Source organism: Tinamus guttatus, unplaced genomic scaffold (genome assembly GCF_059628265.1).
Source record: "Tinamus guttatus ecotype Peru unplaced genomic scaffold, ASM5962826v1 Tinamus_guttatus_pri_ptg000048l, whole genome shotgun sequence".
Classification (NCBI taxonomy): domain Eukaryota; kingdom Metazoa; phylum Chordata; class Aves; order Tinamiformes; family Tinamidae; genus Tinamus; species Tinamus guttatus.
Genome location: NW_028288582.1, coordinates 13,393,892 through 13,412,566, shown reverse-complemented (window position 1 = coordinate 13,412,566; position 18,675 = coordinate 13,393,892). Strand labels below are relative to the sequence as shown.

General features: G+C 41.8%; 1 protein-coding gene across 2 annotated transcripts in view; it reads right to left on the bottom strand.

Moving 5' to 3' along the window:
* Positions 1-6,619: 6,619 nt before the first annotated feature.
* Positions 6,620-18,675, bottom strand: part of TTC7B (tetratricopeptide repeat domain 7B) — a 116,863-nt gene continuing 104,807 nt past the window's right edge. For both annotated transcript variants that reach the window (XM_088539729.1, XM_088539728.1), the window contains one exon: positions 6,620-6,911. In XM_088539729.1, the coding sequence (XP_088395855.1) occupies positions 6,690-6,911 (222 nt within the window). In that variant the 3' untranslated portion in view covers positions 6,620-6,689. The remainder of the gene's footprint in view (positions 6,912-18,675) is intronic.

The following is an 18,675-nucleotide window of genomic DNA, read 5'->3' as shown; positions in this document are numbered from 1 at the left end:
TGAGTCTGTGGGCAGAGACATTGTTTGCAGCGTGTCGGCAGAGCCAGACTGCAGCGCTGGGTCTCTTAGGCATCGCAGTGCTGGCCTGCTGCTCGCTGGGATTGGCACCTGCACAACGCTGATGTGGACATGATTTCTTTATCTGAGCAGGCCCCTTGTTTTCCAAAGAGGAGCAAGACACACAGCTGACCTAGCTGCCTAAACATAGCTAAGACTATCCCCAATACTGCAGCATCTATCACGCCCGGAGAAAGTTCTGCTGGAAATGTCTGAGAAGGCTGGGCGCTGACGTAGCCGGTCGCACAGCGGGTTGGCACAGCGACGCTGCCAGGACAGTCCATCATGTGTCTGAGCCCTGTCTTGCTCTTGGCCTAATTTGGACCTGCAGAGAGAGGAAGATTAAAGAACCGCAACCTACAATGTGCAGGACTGAATGTTTCGTGGTGATAATGGCCAACAATCACAAATTAAGTCCATTTTGGGGCCAAGAAAGGAAATAGTTGCGCAACAGCATCACTTCCTATTCAGATTCTCGAAAGAAGGGAATTGAGGTCCAAGATCGGAATCGCAGGGTGAGGTGATACACGCTGAGGTGTGCTGGACACGAGAGCTGGTTTCTGTCTCCTCAGCTGTGACCCGTGTCCCTGCTGACAGCATTTCCAATAAGCCTTTTAGCAGTGCTGGGCTTCTAAGGGACACCAACGTACAAATCCGCACGATGCATTTGGGGGCTACAGTGAGCAAAGCCCACATTATTTCTCAACAGGAACATCCACCTAATCATGTAGCCTATTTTTAACTTACAGATATCAGCATCACGGCCATAGTGAATGCGTTTTAACTTTCCTGAGCATCTCCATTATCACCCGGTCTCTGTTTTTCAAACTATAATGTAATAGGAGACTTGGGCAGTACGATACCTTGGGACGCTATGCACAGCAAAGGCATCTCAGCTGGGCACAGCAGCTCACCCCACTCATCCTCTTGTGCCTCTTTGGGCAAGTACGAGGTGCTGAATCCACACAGTGAAAATCCTCTCGCAAGTAAACGTGGGTGAGAGCAGCAGGAACTGCCAGACCCGCTCACCTGGGCTCTGCCACCCTCTTTTGGCCTTTGCTTTGATGCTAATAGCTATAAAAACAACAGTGTGGGTTCACAATATGTGTAATCCAACCTACCTAATCAGGGGCAACTTCCAGGAGGGGCCCACACTCCCTGCCCACCTTCCACCACCTCTTTGTCAATAAGAAAAAAGCAAAAAAGGAGAGGAGAGACCGAGAGGGCGGCGAGCGGGCCTGACGCACGCGGTAGCCTCACGCTCCGCACACGCAGCGCGGCCACGGGCTCCTCCTCAACAACAGCTGCCGGGGGTGGAAACGCGCCATACCCCAGCGTGAGGGCTCTATTTTGCTTAACCCTTTATGTCACTGATTTTTCACCCTTTGCAGTTCACGATACTTCAGGTGATGGCTTCCAAGTAAAATGCCAGTGAAGAAACGTGACCTTTCCTTGGCAGGAGACACTGAAAAGCGTACAGGGCTTCTTTGTGCCTGCTGGTGGGCCGCTGCCACCGCCAAACAAAGGCAGCTAACATTTTAAACTGTGGCGTTTCCGACACCGCTTTTGGCTGGCCCAGGACACAGCAGGAGGCATCTGCCACAAACTGGTGCATTTTGAGCTGCTGTTTCGTGTATCTTCTGCCACAGGTGAGCTGCTCCGCGCAGCGTCCCCGGGAAGCAGCCGCCGGGCGCAGGAGGACGCTCTCGGGGTGCCCTCCTCCAGAGCGGCCCCGAGCGCAGGGGAGAAACAGCAGCAGGGACACAGGAGGAGCAAGCAGGAAGAAAGCGTCCCTGCAGCAGATTTGTGTGGAAAGAAGGGGGGTTTTTTACCTCATGAGGTGGTTGTCAGGTCCTTCTGCTGCAGGACGGAGCCGCACTGGCAGCTTCAGCCAAGGCTCCTGCTGAGGCCCTTGCCCTGCCACAAATGAACGCTGCTAAGCACCGTGGCTTAACTGCTACCCGAAATGCTGCAGCAGAACTAAAAAAGAAAGAAAAAAAAACAAACAAAAAATAAACAAAAAAGGACTCCTGTCAGAAGAAGGCTGTTCTACTGCAGGTACAGGCTATTCTTGCAAGGCAGTCTAAAGGGAAGCCAAGTTGCTAGAAATGTTTTATGGCCTCTGTTGCCCCCTCCAGTCCTACATTAGTACTTGGTGCTGTTTGGAAAACAATGATCCTGGGAAAACCTACATTAGTAGCAGTGAAGCTTAAGGCTCATTATGTGATACACATTTAATACCCTGAAGGTGACAAATAGGGTCAGAATTTCCCAGTCTGGCTCCGGCAACTTCCTGTGAGGGAAGCAAAGGTGGCACAGGAGGAGCCAGTGTTGTGCCGGAGCTGAGGCCGCTGCGCACCTGCAGCCCAAGCAGCCAACAGTGTTACTACTTCATTATTTACACCCTCCCCCCAGCCCCTGCCTCAAAAAAATCAAGGCAGATAAGCTAGTCACCCTGGAAATTGTAATTTCATACTGAAAAGTGCCATCTGCTTGCCCTGATGGAGGAGGCTCCAGCCCTTGGCACCTGCATGCAGGGGACCGAGGTAGCTGCTCCTGAAGAAGCAACTCCCTTAGCGACACTGGGGGAAAGAATCCAGCACAACCATGTTTCATTAACCCTCTGATGTCCAAAATAGGTTCAAGGAAGAAAAGTTCCTTTAAATAAAAAGCTTTGGAAATCAGTGCTGATTTTAAAAGCCCATAGCACTCTCCCTCCTTCCTTCAGGAACTTTGTTCTGTGCTCCTTATGGATGAGTTTGAAAGGCCACATCTGCCAGATGTTCTACTTTAAAAACATCCGGGTAAAAACAACAGTGTCATGTTCAGTGCTTGTCCTATGGCAAGTTTCTGTGTGATAATACAGATATATTGGAAGTTTAATGCACTCCAGAGTAGTGGAGTGGAATGGGAATCTGTAGTTTGGAGATAAGGTTAAACAGATGCAGTGCTGGAAAAGAATATTCACTGAAAGTGTATGCGAGCTTACAAGAACATAGCTTGATGCTAGCAGATAGGATAATGGCCAGACTGATGGCTAGGAAAAATATCCTTTTAATTGACAGCTGAACAAACAAATGATTAGTGAGGTAAACCTAGAACTGCACTAAACCCAGATTTATTTCAGTCAGAGAGTCAACTCAGGAAAAAAAAATAATTTCAAAAAAAATTGCAGCATGTTTTTTTAAAAATAGTCTTTGATTTTTAAACTGTGTGCAGTTGATGACCAAAGTTTTCAAAAATATGGTTGGATTGGTCTTCCTTGGACTGCTCTTGTTCCTGTGGTTCCTTATCACTCATAGAAACAAAGGCACCAAAATTAGAGATGAATTTTAATCAGTTACTTTAGTGACAATTTTCCTTAATGTAAGTACTACTCATTTTATCATCAAGTGCAATAAATTCTGTTGTTAGTCTAGTGTGCGTAGCACACCCCAGATGTTACCAGTTTTGAGAAGTGCAAGAGAAACGCTAAGAAAAGTCTCCTCTGAAACCTGCTATTCCAGTCTATTTTGGATGACAAACCTAACTAATTGCTGCTGAAGGACTTCAGATCTCTGAAACTTGTGCAACTCATTATCATACAGTTAGTGTTTGATAATGCAATTTAACAACCATTTCAAGCTGTCGTATGTGCAGGCTGCTCCGTAGGGAGGAAGTCCTGTCTTGTCTTCTGCATGTTCGTGTTACTATTTGTAACAGTGCGGTGAATCGGATCAAAGAACTAATCCTAGTAAAGCCCTGGGGCAAGGGAGCAAGGTTTGGTCCTAGTTTGCAGCTGGATCCGTCCCCGATTCACCTTACCGTGCACCTGAACCGCTCTTGCTGCTGCCACCCGTCAGGGGAGCAAGGGCACACGCAGAGCTGTGTCCGCAGGAGATGGCAGCTGCAAAGCTTAGGAGCAGCCGCAGCGCGGAGGACACGACTGTTGGGACTGAGGGGACTAGATCTTGGGGCCGAGCACTCCCTTCGGACAACTGATACCAGAGCAGTCCGAGAGCAGAGGGCAAAAATACAGACCCTGCTGTGCATGCCAGCTAGCACGAGCACCATATATAACACTGGCCTTCACACTCAATTTTTTAAAAGACTTTACAAGTACAAAACCTAGCACCTTATTGTTTTGTAAGTTGAAAACTATGTTTCAACAAGCACTTCTGTTTAATTCATAGGCTGCAAGGCCTTCTATTTCTGCCTGAAACCTCCTAAACATAAGGTCTTGCCATGAGAATCCATTTTTAAAATCAGCTAGTTGAGTTTTGACAACCTTGGTAATTCCCAAGAGGTAGAAGCTTCTAGATTTGCAGCAAAATCGACTCCAGCCTAGGAAAAATGAGTTAAACGTGTGGGTTCAGGTGAACAGCATGACAGCAGCAAGAACTGCTCTGCTAAGAGCAGACGTGACACAATTAGACTGCTAACCTTTCCCCTTGGGGAGTTTGTCAAAAGAGGTCAGGACTTTAAATTAACTGAGAGGAACCAAAGATAAATTCTGTTATTAAAAGAATTCTCCTACTCTCTACTTTTGCCTGAAACTCTCTTCAGAAAAGCGACTAGTCTCAGAACTAGGTGCCAACTGCTGTGTTGGAAAAGCTTTTCTGTTATAATAAAAAGGGAATAAATATTGTGAAAGAGTATGTACATGAAAAGAGAGCAACTGACTTTAAATTTATGCTAACCTGTAACTGAACCGGGATAACAGAGAAAGGTCCAAAAAGAATTGAATTAAACCAAATTTGCAGGGCCAGAGCATACATTATGAGTGGGACTAGAAAAGAGAGTTCAGTTGGCAAGTAGAGAGGAGGAAAAAATGCCAAGGATAGTAGGAGGAAAGCAAGCAAACGAGGCACTGAGAGAGAGGAAGGAATACTTGGATGTTTTTGCAATGAGCAAGCTGACAGTATTGCAACTGGTTTTAAAATAGATTTGAAAATACTACCTATTCCAGTGTTTTTGGTCCACTTTACAGAGAACATATGGTCTAAGTACTAAGTAGACCCAATTTGAAAATTGCCTTGGCCTAAAAGGCACATAAAATGCCAGGGAAAGAAAAAGGAACAAGGGAAAAGCTCTACTAAGCTTCAGCCTTCTGCCATTCGAAGATAGTTGCTGATGTGAGCACAACCTACGTCTTGGAGAGGATCCTCGATGCATTTGAGGCGAGTAAGCTCTCTGGTGAGCTACAAAGAAAAACATTTGCCATTATTTTCCTGAATCATCTGCTATCTTGTGCTAAACACTTAAAAAGTGCTTCTTATGACAAATACCACCGAACACCCAGTCTAATAGGGAGTCTGGAATTTTTCCCAGGTTCCATATGAGCCCAGTATTGAATGTGAGCAGACACGAGACCAGCTGAGCTTGCCCTCCCCAACCAGAACAGTCACTGCAGCGGATGACTCTTGCCCATTCTCCCCAGAACAGCTCTGGAAAACATTTGTCTGCTAAACACTTGGCACTATTTCCACTACCTATGTATATGCTACCAGCCAACTCTTCTTTCACATGAGGGAAATGTTCAGGGGGAAAAAAAAAAAAAAAAAGTAAAGACAGGTAAAGAAAACCGAGAAAGAGGACATGCTGTTAGACAAGCACTAGCAATGTATATGTAGAAGTCCCTGCACTACATAGAAAAACAATAATAATCTGCTTTTATCGACCACTGGAGGAGTGGAAGGAGCAGAAAGGAGAAGTGAAGATTGAAGGAAATCTGAAATAACAGTTACTAATGGTAAGGTGTTTTCTAACCTGGCCTCAAGGCATCTAATATCAGTATTGCTCATCGTTTCAAGGCCAGCCAGCCTCAGGCCCCTCATCATTAAAATGTAGTCACAAGCGATCTACTTTCCTCTGGGTACTTAATCAGCACACAGGCATGGTTCCATTTAAAAATCATTTTATTAACAACATAATCTTCCCATTTAGCCAAGTGTGGGTCATGTGTAAGGAATGTCGGTAAATATTCCATTTGAGGCTTCTTTTTACATATTTCCATTGATAAATAAACTCTGAATTCACATAAAAAAAGTTAAACTTAAATAACTAATATATTTTTGTAACAGGCATACACTGGTAAAATATAAATATTCTTGTACTCAGCCTTTGTTCTAAATAGAGATTACAGTTAGCCACACATCACAGTTATTAACAACTAAAAAGAACTCAACTGATTTTCTGGCCTGGACTAAAACAGAGATGGAAACAGAAAATTCACATTTTGACTTTGGGCCAAAAGAGGTTGAGAGGCAGGAAGAGAGCAGTTTTCGTAACAGCCTTTTTAAAAATAGCCTGCTCTGCCACTGAATTTTAACTTGAATATATTATTCTACGTTTGGTAGTTGACTTCATTATAATTTTATGTAATACTCAAATACCACTAACGAAATATGGCACATCATCCATGAACAATATAACGATGTTTTAAAACTACCAGGGCAAAAGTGTAGCTGACAGGAGTGTTGGTTCTGGTTAGCCATTTTGTCCTTTCAGTCGTTAATACACTGCATCACGTCACTGTTTTGGCCACTTTCCCCGCAACAAACTGGAGTTTGTTACATGTAGCTCTATTTTTTTTTTTCACACTAACCAGTTACCGGGTTTCCTCAAGCGGGAGCCAGACCAAGATAATTTTATCAAAGGACTCTGGGAATGATGGTGAACGGGACCACAGGGCTGCTCGCTTCCAGCTCCAGCGCCGTCAGGGAGCATTCGGTGGCGGCATCGTCATTGCCTTGGGCCTGCAGCACCTCCCCGAGGCCGTTCCACACCTCGTGGGCCGTGGAGTTCACCTGCACGGCGTCGCGCAGGATCTTCTCGGCCAAGCTGTAGCGCCCGAGCTGGTGAAGTATCAGAGCCTGCCACAGGACACAGGGGAAAAATGGCTGAGATCAACAGGCAGGACTTTCCTGAGGCTCAAAGTCTATGTAGAAACAGTGCAGCTGGCCCATGAGGTCACAGTGCTATAAAGTAAACAGCTATTATTATTATTAAATCAACTTCCATTCAAATTCTACCTCTGATTCCAAAATCTTATGTGTGTGTTGATCTTAGTACAGATGTCAAACAGCAGAGTGAAAATGAGATCATCAACTGGAGCAATCTATTCCACACGTGGGAGAGGAAATGCACTGTGATTAATTCTGCACCATTAATAAAAATCCATTAATAACAACAATAGCCCAGCAGGTGGATAACTTCCTAAGGAGCTTCCTAGGCACAGTTTCTGCATCTTCCTCCACAGGATGGGATTCAACACCACGCTATTCACGAGAACATGCAAATACAGGGCATGGGCTGACTGAAGCAGTGGAAAACTCCAGCTGTCATACGCAGTTACACTACTGTGCAGGAAAAGCTCTAGAATAACCCAGTAGGTGAGAATTATTCAAAGATTATAATAATCACAAAAATGTTATGCATTTTTGTTATTTTCCATTGCAAAAGACATAACAACCAAAAATCCTTCCTTCCCAGAGAGGCGCCCTGATCATATGCTTACAGACTCCTTACGACTGCTCCCTTCGAAGCCTGCATGCCCTGGGTCAGGGTTGTTTTTTATTGCTCTTTGCATATCTGTCCCTCAAAATCTTACCAGCCTAGACACCGATGGCTATAAAGCACTGAAATCCTGTGCAATCAGTAAACTGCCCATCACACACTTCTGGATTTCTGGCCACCACACTCAGCTTGTAGTATTATGCAGACCAATACCTCCTAACCAGCGAAGAGCTTGCTCTGAAGAAAAACTACATAAACAGCAATAGATATTTTTGACAATAAATACATGTAATGAAGGATAATTTCTATGAACCTCACACCTTATATCATCAAGATACTAGAAAACATTTTGGTTTGGTATTTTTTTTAAGGTATCAAGTCAGCATTTCCAGAGTGAGTGAAGAGTAATTCTAATCAAAAAGGTCTAGTAAAATCCCAGAGATGGTTTTTTTCCCCCCACAGGAAAGTGGTCAGTGACTGGTAGGTTTCAGTTACAAAGTTATGAAACATTGAAGCAAAGTAGAATATATAGAAGTGATTTGCATGCAGTCAGCTTAGTGTAACTAAGCCCTGAAGTTTACTATTACTATTAAAAAAAGCGCTTGATTTTCAAGACAAGGTTTCCTAATTCATTTTTTAAACTTTCTTCTTTTTATTGTGTCAATTAGTAATTAAACATATGAGTCCTTTGAATATTGTTTTTTTTTCCCCCAAATATGCCAGACTATTTTCCCCACTTGTTAAAGATTCAAGCTGTTCTTCTCAAGACCAAAAGAAACAACCAAATCTTGCAGATATAAGCCTGCTATTGGGAAAACAAACCAGTTATGTCATGTCTGACATCTTTATGAAAGGAAAAAATGCAGGGGATATTTTCAGGTAAGACAACTAGAGAAAATACTAGTTGTTTGAGCAGTATTACAGGTTTCTAAGAACATAAGCTACTTAGCAGTGCTGGAGGACATGGACTCTAGGTGTTCATGCACAAAGCTGTCCTTGCACAGGCGGCCGGGCCTTGTCCATGCCTGTGATGCTGCAGAGCTTGACAGGTTCCTGTGTTTCCTAAATGGACAAAAAGTCTGCAGCTCCCAATTCCAGCCTCTACCAGTTTGGCAGCAGATGGACAGACAACAGTTACTTGCCTCATGCTGTGTCTCTTACTTTATAGCTGGAGGTGGCCTTGAACAACGCATGGACTCTGCCCAAATCTCGAGGGACACCTGAGCCGCAGCGCGGTTGGGTCACACCTTCACGCTTGGGCACAACAATTAAAAACAAAAACCAAACCAAAGCAAAATCACCCCCATGACTAACCAGAATGGCGTCTCCCAATATTCCTGCTATATGCAGGCACACAAACTTCTTCAAAAATAAGCATGATACAGATTCTGGAACTTAAATCAAGTAAAAAAAATCCTGCATAATGTCCCCAGTACATAGCGAAGGAATTAGTAGGAAGAACACCCAGTCTGCAAAAGATAAAGACAGTAAATTCCCCAAGAGTTTCACAATCCTACCCCAGGCTCTTGATACTCCATATGTTTTAAAATGCTGTGGTACTTCACGGACATACTTAATAGCTGCTCGTATCCTGCTAAGTGAAAGCAGCCAAAAGCTTTTCCTCCACTAGTTCTTTTACATAAAACACTGAAAAACTTCTGTCATTTACTTTTAACACACTGGTATAAAGGCCTCTAAATGTGGGTAGGCTGTTTGATTTTCATTTTGCGGCTCACTACAAATTTTGTTACTTTTCCCCAAGTTTGGTTTGTTGCTGGATTTGTTTTTCCTTTCCTTTTTTTTTTTTTTTTTTCCAACCCACTAAGGGCCTGATTAAGGGATATCCCATAAGGGCTCTAAGTTACCATTTTTCAGCCAGCTCTACCTTGTAGAGCTGGATTTTGTAACTCTGAAAACCCTGACAAGAGAAAATTCTTATCAGAAATGGCATAGGGAGGAAGCAAAAGGCACCTCTGAGTAAGTGAGGAGAATTTTTGCACCACCCTTGCCAGCAGTGAGAGCACTGCTCTGTAGCCTGCTGACGCTCACACCAGTTGCTCTGAGTGACCAGCTACACCCGCACACGGGTGAACTGGGGATTTTGTCTGCTTTAGAGGGACCACCAGCCCTGTCAAGCACTCCTGCGGTCACCAGGGCTGTGAGCCAGGAGTGGCAGGGTCATTCCAACGTCAGGATGTACCACGAGGTACTTGCCATTACAGGAAAAAAAGCAGCAGAAGAAAATTGGTTTGTGTGGCTTGCACAAGCTTCACATCAAAACAACACACTCCTCCCTGGGAGGTAATAGAAAAGGAGGAAAAATGCATCCATTTTTACTATTCACCATCACAAGTTATTCTGCAAGATCTTGCAAACTCTTTCCTCATCCAGTCTGGTGTCACAAAGTCTTTCTCTGACTAGGTCAATGATTTCTGTGTGTTTGCTACCTCCATCATGAGCTGCATACATCATTTTGCATTCCCTCCCTCCACCCCATGCAATTTTGTGCTTACTTTTCAAAACATCCGTCCAGGGTTTGTTTTTACAGAGCCTATTCAAACAGGGACCAACCCCTGCTGCAGGGCACTACGCAATGTTGTCAAAACATAAGTCCTTAGCTATTATTCGGTATCTCCTAGGTACCTATAAAAATACAGGCAAGCAAAACAGCTATTGAATCCAAACAGAACAGAAATATCTTAATGTTTCATCCAAAAGATTTAGCTGAATTAGATATAGACCTTCACTCTTAGTTATCTTGCATGCATCAAGGAACTGGGATTATACCATCTGTATTCTGGATTGTGGTTTGAGACTAATCTTATTTCAGGTTTTAATTAATGACATATTATGAGAATGACAAGAGTGATAATAAAGTTACATATCAAAAAATTAAGAGGAAATACAGAAACAGCAGGATAACAGAAATATAGCAGAAGGCAGGAACGCGAAGTGGAAGATAACACAGCAGCAACACGGAGGTTCTGCTGCAGGGCTGAGACCTGTGACTGCTTAGGAGAAGGGCTTGGATACACCAGGCCACCACAGGATGACGATGGGAAAAAGCACCAGCATGGAAGGGGACAACACAAGTGACAACAGGAGATGTTTCTGGTAAGAGCACGTTGATTTCAGCAGCTGTGTAAAGTTACAAAGCTATAGTTAAGACCTTGTCTGGAGCCTTGTGAAGTCCCCTCCACTCAAAGACCTTTCAGTCTAGGACAGGTACAGAAAATGACTATTGAGATAACTACAAATGTTAATTTACTAGAGAAATTCGTCAGGCTTGGCTTGTTCAATCTACAGATTAAAAAATTGAGAGGAGATGAAGTGACTCGCTATAAAAATAGCAGAGGAAACAGAATGGGGAAAAACTTCTTTAGCTAGAAAATAATGCTGTTACAAGAATAAATGTGTATAGATGCACTATGAGGTAGTTTACCAAAAAAAAAAAAAAAAAGTGAAAGAATTCCTATCAATTGTGGTAGAGATTTTGTAAAAGCCTTCTACTCATACCAGCAGAGTGAAAAACAAGCATTTTTAAATACCGAGTCCTCTATGAGAAGCTTGCATGGTTGGATGGAGGAGGAGACTTTTCTAGATGACCCAGGGAGCCTCTGTTACTCCTGTTACAGTATCAGTTTCTCCACAAAGTGCATATCCATAGTTCTTTTAGTCATCAGGGAAAAGCAAGTGATAATATTTTCATGCTTATAGATGCTACTACTTTATTCTTCTGCTGTAAGAAAAAAAACTTCTCCAAAGTCTGAGCTTTACTCCAGAAGCAGATACAGAGAAATGTCCAACTAAAACAAAGATTACAAAGCAAAAGTATGGCAAATATCCAGCTTATTTTTGTTGAAAGAAAAAGAAAACAAACTAAAGGATTTAAAAATTTCTCTCTCCCCATATGAGGAAGAACTTCTTTCCTGTGAGGGTGACAGAGCCCTGGAACAGGCTGCCCAGAGAGGATGTGGGGTCTCCTTCTCTGGAGATCTTCCAAACCCGCCTGGATGCCACCCTGTGCCACGTGCTCTAGGTGTCCCTGCTGGAGCAGGGGGGTTGGACTAGATGATCTCTAGAGGTCCCTTCCAACCTCAAACAATCTGTGATTCTGTGATTTCCAGCAGTGAAAAAGTATTTGTCTGCTTCACCAATGACCTGCTGATACCAAAAAAAAACCTACCAATCACCAGACTCAGAACAAGACAGGTGCTAAAAATGACTTAAAATCTACAACAGGCCTAGAGAACTCACCACATCTAACCCCCCACAAATTTCCCAGTTTGCTATTTTTTGATCATTTTTCTTAAAAGCCCCAACCTAAGAGAAAATTAGCTTTCAACAAGGGCTTGCAAAAAGACTTAAAACATGCCCTCAAACCTAAAAAAAACTTCAGAGTGAAGAATTTTGACCATAAACAGTTACAAAATTTAATATGCAACACACAGCAAATCCGTATGCACTGTAATTTTAGCATCCCCAAACTGCCCCTCATTGCATAGTGCTTTTTCAGCCTATTTTGCATGTGCTAAGGTGGCTGCTATTTTCAAACAAATCTATCAAAGTGGAAGGCTTACCAGTGATTTGACAGCATTATGCTATAAAAAATGAAACAGCAGTGCTAGTGAGACAAAACTAAAAAAGAAATGTTCCAGGATGTAGAAAAAAATAAGTAAAATTCTGTATCTGATATTTTGCATATTCTGTGATAAAAATATGCATGTTTTAAATGTATTCTATGGCCAAATTAAACACTTTTTTTTTGGTTCTGTGTATTCTACATTTATAATACGGAATGAAATAGTCACTTATTTATAAGCTCTTTGCTCCTATTTTCATTTTAGCAGATTAATTTGCAATGAAATTTTCCCATCTAAAGGAAAGAGGACATTATATAGGAAATTATTTATTAATTCCTTTGGTGGAGGGAGAATCCCACCAGCAGTTGCATGCCTAACCATCGTTAGCAGCTATTTTCTGCAAATGTGGAAAACTCTTCACATCAGTTGAAAGGAGAAAAAAAAAGGTGAATAAACAGTGAATAAACACAGCTCCACATCTCCAATGACAGACAGGGCTTTTGATGGGTTTTCATAGTTTCATATTTGAGAATTAGGCCAACTGCAAACACAACTAGAGATGGTGTGTGTATATATATATATACACATCTATATACATGTGTGTATATATATATATATACACACACATATTTTTAAAATTATAGGCTAAATGAGGTGAGCCTCAGTATAGGTTTATGCAGTTTCGGAGCACTAATATTTGTCTTGGTAAAAAAAAAAAAAAAAAAAAGAAGAAGAAGGAAAAAAAGCACAGTGTAAGTCACTTGTTCCCAAAAGGCAGAACACCAAACTATCGCCCTCATTTTCCTCACTAAGGACACACTTTTCAATGGCAAAAAATGCATCTTTTCAAGTATGCACAAAACAAAACATCCTAGCGGCTCCATAGAATCATTATGGTTGGAAAAGACCTTCAAGATTTTTGAGTCCTTGTATATGCGTGTATACGAATATTTATTTATTTATGTCGGAATGAGGACAACCAGCTGATGACAGCAGGGCAGGTCACTCGCCAAGGCAAAGCGAGCCTTGAGCAAGCAGGAAGCCAGGCCCGGGAGCGACGTCGTTGCTCTCTGCCCACCCGAACACGCCGCCCGCTCCCCCATCCGCCTCCTGCGGCCCCGGCGTGGGGAGCGCTCCGGCCACACAGGCCCTCGCTCGGTACCTCCTTCCCCTGCCCCCAATCCCAACATACCCCCGGAGGGATCCGGTTGCTTCCCGGCCGCACAACACTTGTTGCTAGGAGAAAACCCCACTGCTTGGCAACGGCTTTTTAAAACAACAACTTGGCCTCGGTGGCTCACGGCCTTCGCGCTGCCGGCATGAGGGAAGGCGCATACGCTCCTCAGAGCATCTGGGTATTTATAACCCACCGAAAACGCCCGGGTCCTTCCTACAGAAACACCCCGGCCTTCTAGTTCGCTTCTGCTCCCTACTGACGACAAAGAAAGCTTCAAAATGGAAAGTTGTGGTTTTCGCTTTTTCTTTTCTGCTTTTGTTTTTTTTTTAATTGCTGATCTTCTACCAAAATGGAGGCTCTTGAGGGACTTTTTCCCTGCTCCTCCTTTTAGATTTACTTCCTGTGAATCCATATAGTTTATTCTATCTTATGAAGATAGAACTGCTGTAGGACAAGAATGAATTTGACTACAGCAAGCGCACTGGAAGCAAATGAAACACCTCCGTGATAGAGCAAAAATAGCTAATTCTTATCATTTAACTTTGTATCTCTGCCTGAAAATTACACTGAGGGCTTTTTTCAAAGGCTGGATCTCCACTCACATGCAAACACCACACTCTACCTTAAATGTGCAATCACCATGATTGCCAGGGCATAGCTAAGCATGGCTTTAGCCCCAGCTGATGGTCTTTCCCAGAGGATGAAAGAGGACTTTCCTCTTTATATATGAAGTGCCTGGTACCCCTCAAGACCATATACCTTAACTCCAAGTCTTCCCTAGACCTTGCAGCCAAGATATTAAGCATATGTAATAAACTGCATGCGACCCTCACATAGACTCTTCATATGTTCACCATTCTTCCTCTTTCTGGACATTTTAGAGAGATAAGTGCGTGCCCCAATTACAGTGTATTCACTATAGAAAAATATTATCATTTCAGTATAACCTGTGGTTGTATGTTGTAAAGGAAAGGCTGTTTATCATTGTGCTACCTACTGAGAATCCTGGGTGTTGCTTAATACTCATGCCGTTATTTTCTACATTTTCAGTCAAAGGATCAAAGAGAAAATCCTAATTCTGTAACTTCAGACCTAGAACCACCAACAAAAGCAAATCCTCCAAAGATAACACAAATGCAGAATGGGCTAAAGAGATATTCGTGACATGAGGGGCCTCAAAGTCAGTGCACCAAATCCAAATTCAGGCATTAGAGCAAAACCTTCACTTCACAGGAATTGAGGTTACTGTGAATTCAGCATCCTTACTCCACCGCCTGAGGCACAGATTTCAGGTTAGCACATCTAAAGGTTCCTGGGTTTGAAAACTTAAGCTCCATGCAAAATTGTCATTAGTGGACAGAAGAGTAATAAAAATTTCCTGATGTTAGTAAAACATGGATACCATTAAAGAATAAATAATAAAAAATAGTAAGTGATGACCTTTTAGAAGCTAACATTGAAATATTTAAGTATGACATTAAATATTTTAGCGTTTTTCATTATAAAAGCTTTTCTATAAAATCACAATGAACATACAGGTGATACATGACTTCTGGAAATAATGATTAAAAACAATATATCAAATGCTTTAATGAGTAATTCAGTCTATGGAAAGAGCTTCAGGAAAAACAGAGAAGTGAATGATACTCTTCTAAAGTGCCATTTTCACATTTATGTGTCTATACTGCTTTCATATATTCTGACAAATGTATTAATATTGCCAGAACTGCAGTATAAGATGGCCAGTCCTTTTATTAGCGTATTAAAATAGGAATTTAAATGCAAAGATTATTAGAGTACATTATTCACATTTTTCTTACTTTTACTCTTAACTAAAGAGGCTTTGTATATAGAACTACATACCTGCCTATGTTATAACTCAGTTTATTGCTGACAACATGGTTTTTAGGGCATTATAACAACGAAGTAGCACGTACTAGACTGATATTGCAATAACACAAATCAATCCAAAGTCCCATTTTAATTATCTCTAAGAAAGAGTTTGTTTTCAATAAAACAGAAGGATAGAGGAGTCCTTACCAACACTGACAGCACTAGAAAAAATACTGTGCTCTGGTCTAGTAAGAGAGAGTGTGAAGGGGAAAAATATTCCCACGAGACACTATTTTCCTCTCCGAACCAAAGCAGATCTAAAGCACCATCTGCTCCCCAAGCCCCATGCACCACTGTGGGGAAGACACATCAACATCCAACTTTGCAGAAGTCTGGGATGAGAGGGAACCCACCTTCTTCTCCACCTACCCAGATTTTAAGTGAAACACAGGAGTTGTAGATAATCATTGCTAAACTGATCTGTCTTTAAGGGAGGGATATTCTCAGTATGAATGGAAGCCATACACACACCCATCTGTGCACCGTCAGGGAGAAATCAGAACAGCCAAATGCTCCTCATCGGCCAAGAAAGGGGTCTTAACGCTTTGAGGAAAACAAAACAAATATAACCCACAACACTATTCTAGCATATTGACTTATTTTAGATAAAGCATGAAGAAATTGAATATACTTAAAGAAAATTATCCTCTAAAATGTAAGAAAAAGAGTATTGGTTAATGAAAGAGAGAAACCCCCAATTAAAAGTATCCTGGGGAAAAAAGCAGGAAAAAGAAAAAAATACATGTACTTCAACAAAGTCAGCTTTTTCTACTACTGATCTAGAAGCAAACATATATAGTTTCAGCATCACCTAACTTTAATAGTCCAAGTCCATATAAACCTATCATGCCTTTCATAAATGCACACCAAAAAAATGATATTCCACGTTGGGCTCAGCTAACTTGGGAGCAATGGAGATGCAGCAGCTCTTTCAATCAGTTCAACCAGGACTCCCAGCTCACAGTCTCCCCATCACTTCCATTCCCCTATTCTTGCTCTTGCACTTTATATTTGTCATCCTGTTTCTATTAGTCAAAGACTAAAGAGTCTCCAAACTCCACTTTTAAGGCAACCAAGTCTTTCCTCCCTTAACTTCTCCTCCCAAGTGGGAGGAAGTACATTTGAAGTACATGAATGAAGTACATTTACTCTTCCATACTCTTGTGCTAAGTTTCACTAAATATATTTGGCCTAATCGATTTGTTATTTCAACTACCAATTCTTACAGAATTTTGGTCAAAACCTCTGCACCTCTCTTTCACTGAGTGCTTTAAGATCCGCACTTCCCTCTATTTCCATACTTCCATTTTCATCACCAAATATTGTCTTTGCTGTCCATGATAAATATCTCACTTCTGTTCAAAACAGGCAAAATATTTTTTAGCGCTGTAAAGGACTTTTCATAAATGGTTTTCCATCATTGCAGTGATTGACACAGCAGTCCTGCAGTTAGTTAATTTAAGGCTCTTGAAACCCATTTTGCAAACTGTGCGAGTTAGTGCAAAAGGCTGGAATCTGCCAAGAAAACTGCTACAATTCTGAATGCTTTTGAATAGATTTGAATCCTGCTTCCAAGGGCAGCAGAATCTTGTCCATTTGAGTCACTTTTCTAGTTCACTGGAGCACAGTTGGCGGGAAGAGCACAAAAATGACAGAAAAGGCACTCCCACAGAAAGCCAGGATTCAACCAGGGTAAGCGAAGGGGAAGTTGAAGGTCTCTGAGCTAAGAGCTCCAATTCAGAGCAGCAGTTTCCACTCTGAAGGACAAGAGCTAGGCCAGCACTGTGGGCTTTGGGGAAGGTACCGTCACTGGACCCTAATCTGAGCAGCTGCTGAGTGTGGCGTGAATGCAAACATTTCCTACCAGCTACTGTGTTCAACATGCATGCATTTTATCTTAGCAAAAATACTCAGATGTAAATTTTACATTAAATTGAGTGAAGTGCGCAGCACAGAAAGACTGCACCTACTAAAAAGACTTCCTACAATTTTAGGAAGCCTGTGGTTTGATTCAGCAGCAAATGACTTTGGGATGCCCAGCGTAAAGCTGCACCATTTATTTTCAACACAGATATCACCAGCTGCCTATCCTATCATATCACAATTTTAAAGGAAATTAAGTTTGACGCATCAATTACTTTAATAGATCTGACAGCATTTCATACTGTTTTAGACTTTACATCAAGAACAGCTATTTCTGGCAACTGTAACCTACCAACTTCTGGCTAGGCATTCAATTAACATGACAAAGCATTGTCACAACCTGCATTACTGTCATTGCATTTCACAGCGCTCCGGTAACTCTTCAGGTCCGTGACCCTCATAACACCATCTGTTCTCCAGCCACTGTGGCTATGACTTTTTCAAGTGGTCATAAACTAAAAGCCAGACAGAATCCCAAAGAAGGTTTTGTCAGCTGCCAGGAAGAACTGTAACTTGGACCAAGGTGGGGGAAAAAAAAAAAGAGAGGAGAAAAGGAAATTGAAATGATTCCGCAGCTGCTGGAGATCTGCTTGTTCATCTTTTGCACATTTGTAACCACCTGATATCTGCCTTAGTGTATTACCAGCCCCCTCACTTATCATAGTAAGAGTTTCGCTTCTAAATAAGAATGTCTGTACTTAAACTGGTCTTTAAGCAGAGTCATTTTTATGTAGCAAGAGAGACTTCCCAGAAGAGAAACTTGAATTCAGACACCAAGGTAAAAGCAGATCTCTTTTAGTAAATCAGATACCCACTTCTGGCAGCTGAGTATTTTGTTGAAGAGCTACCTAACAAAACCTTTGTCCATCTAGATATAGAGCTTAGAAACTATTTTCATGCTAAATGTATCCTAGAGAAGAAGAAATACTAAATGCGCAAGTTTTTTTTTTTTTCTTTACTTCTATGTTCCTTCACTGATAAGGTCCTGCATTATATTTCTGTTTCATAACACTCATGATTGATTATTTTGTCTAAATATACCTTATGCTACCAAACCATTTATCTAGCTAACTTAATGTTGCAGAATATGCTATTCTGTTCCTGAATCATTTTTAAAAGCTAACTTTGAACACTTAGCTTTATGAGCACTGACCCTTAAGATGCCTGTTCTTGTTTTCTAATGGTTTTGTCTCATATTCCTGCAGCTGAATCTGTAAAGTCTCTCATGTGGATTTGATGATGTCTAATAAAATATCTGAAATGATGTGGCAGTCTTGGTGGCCTTTCCTCTAGTCTCTATCTTCATAAAACTTGCACTAGATTAATTTTTAAATCATTTCCTCTTCTACCCAGAGGAAATTTGCTAATGAGCTTAAAAGTGATCACAAAAATACACAAATAAAAGTGATTTGATAAACCTGACTTCCTGAAGAAAGCAGTCATAAAAAGAAAGTTCAGTGTGCTACAGACTATCAGCAGTGGTTGCGAGAGACTGAGCACACAGAGCAGCAAAGCATTTCACCAGCCCCACTGATGAAAAAGAAT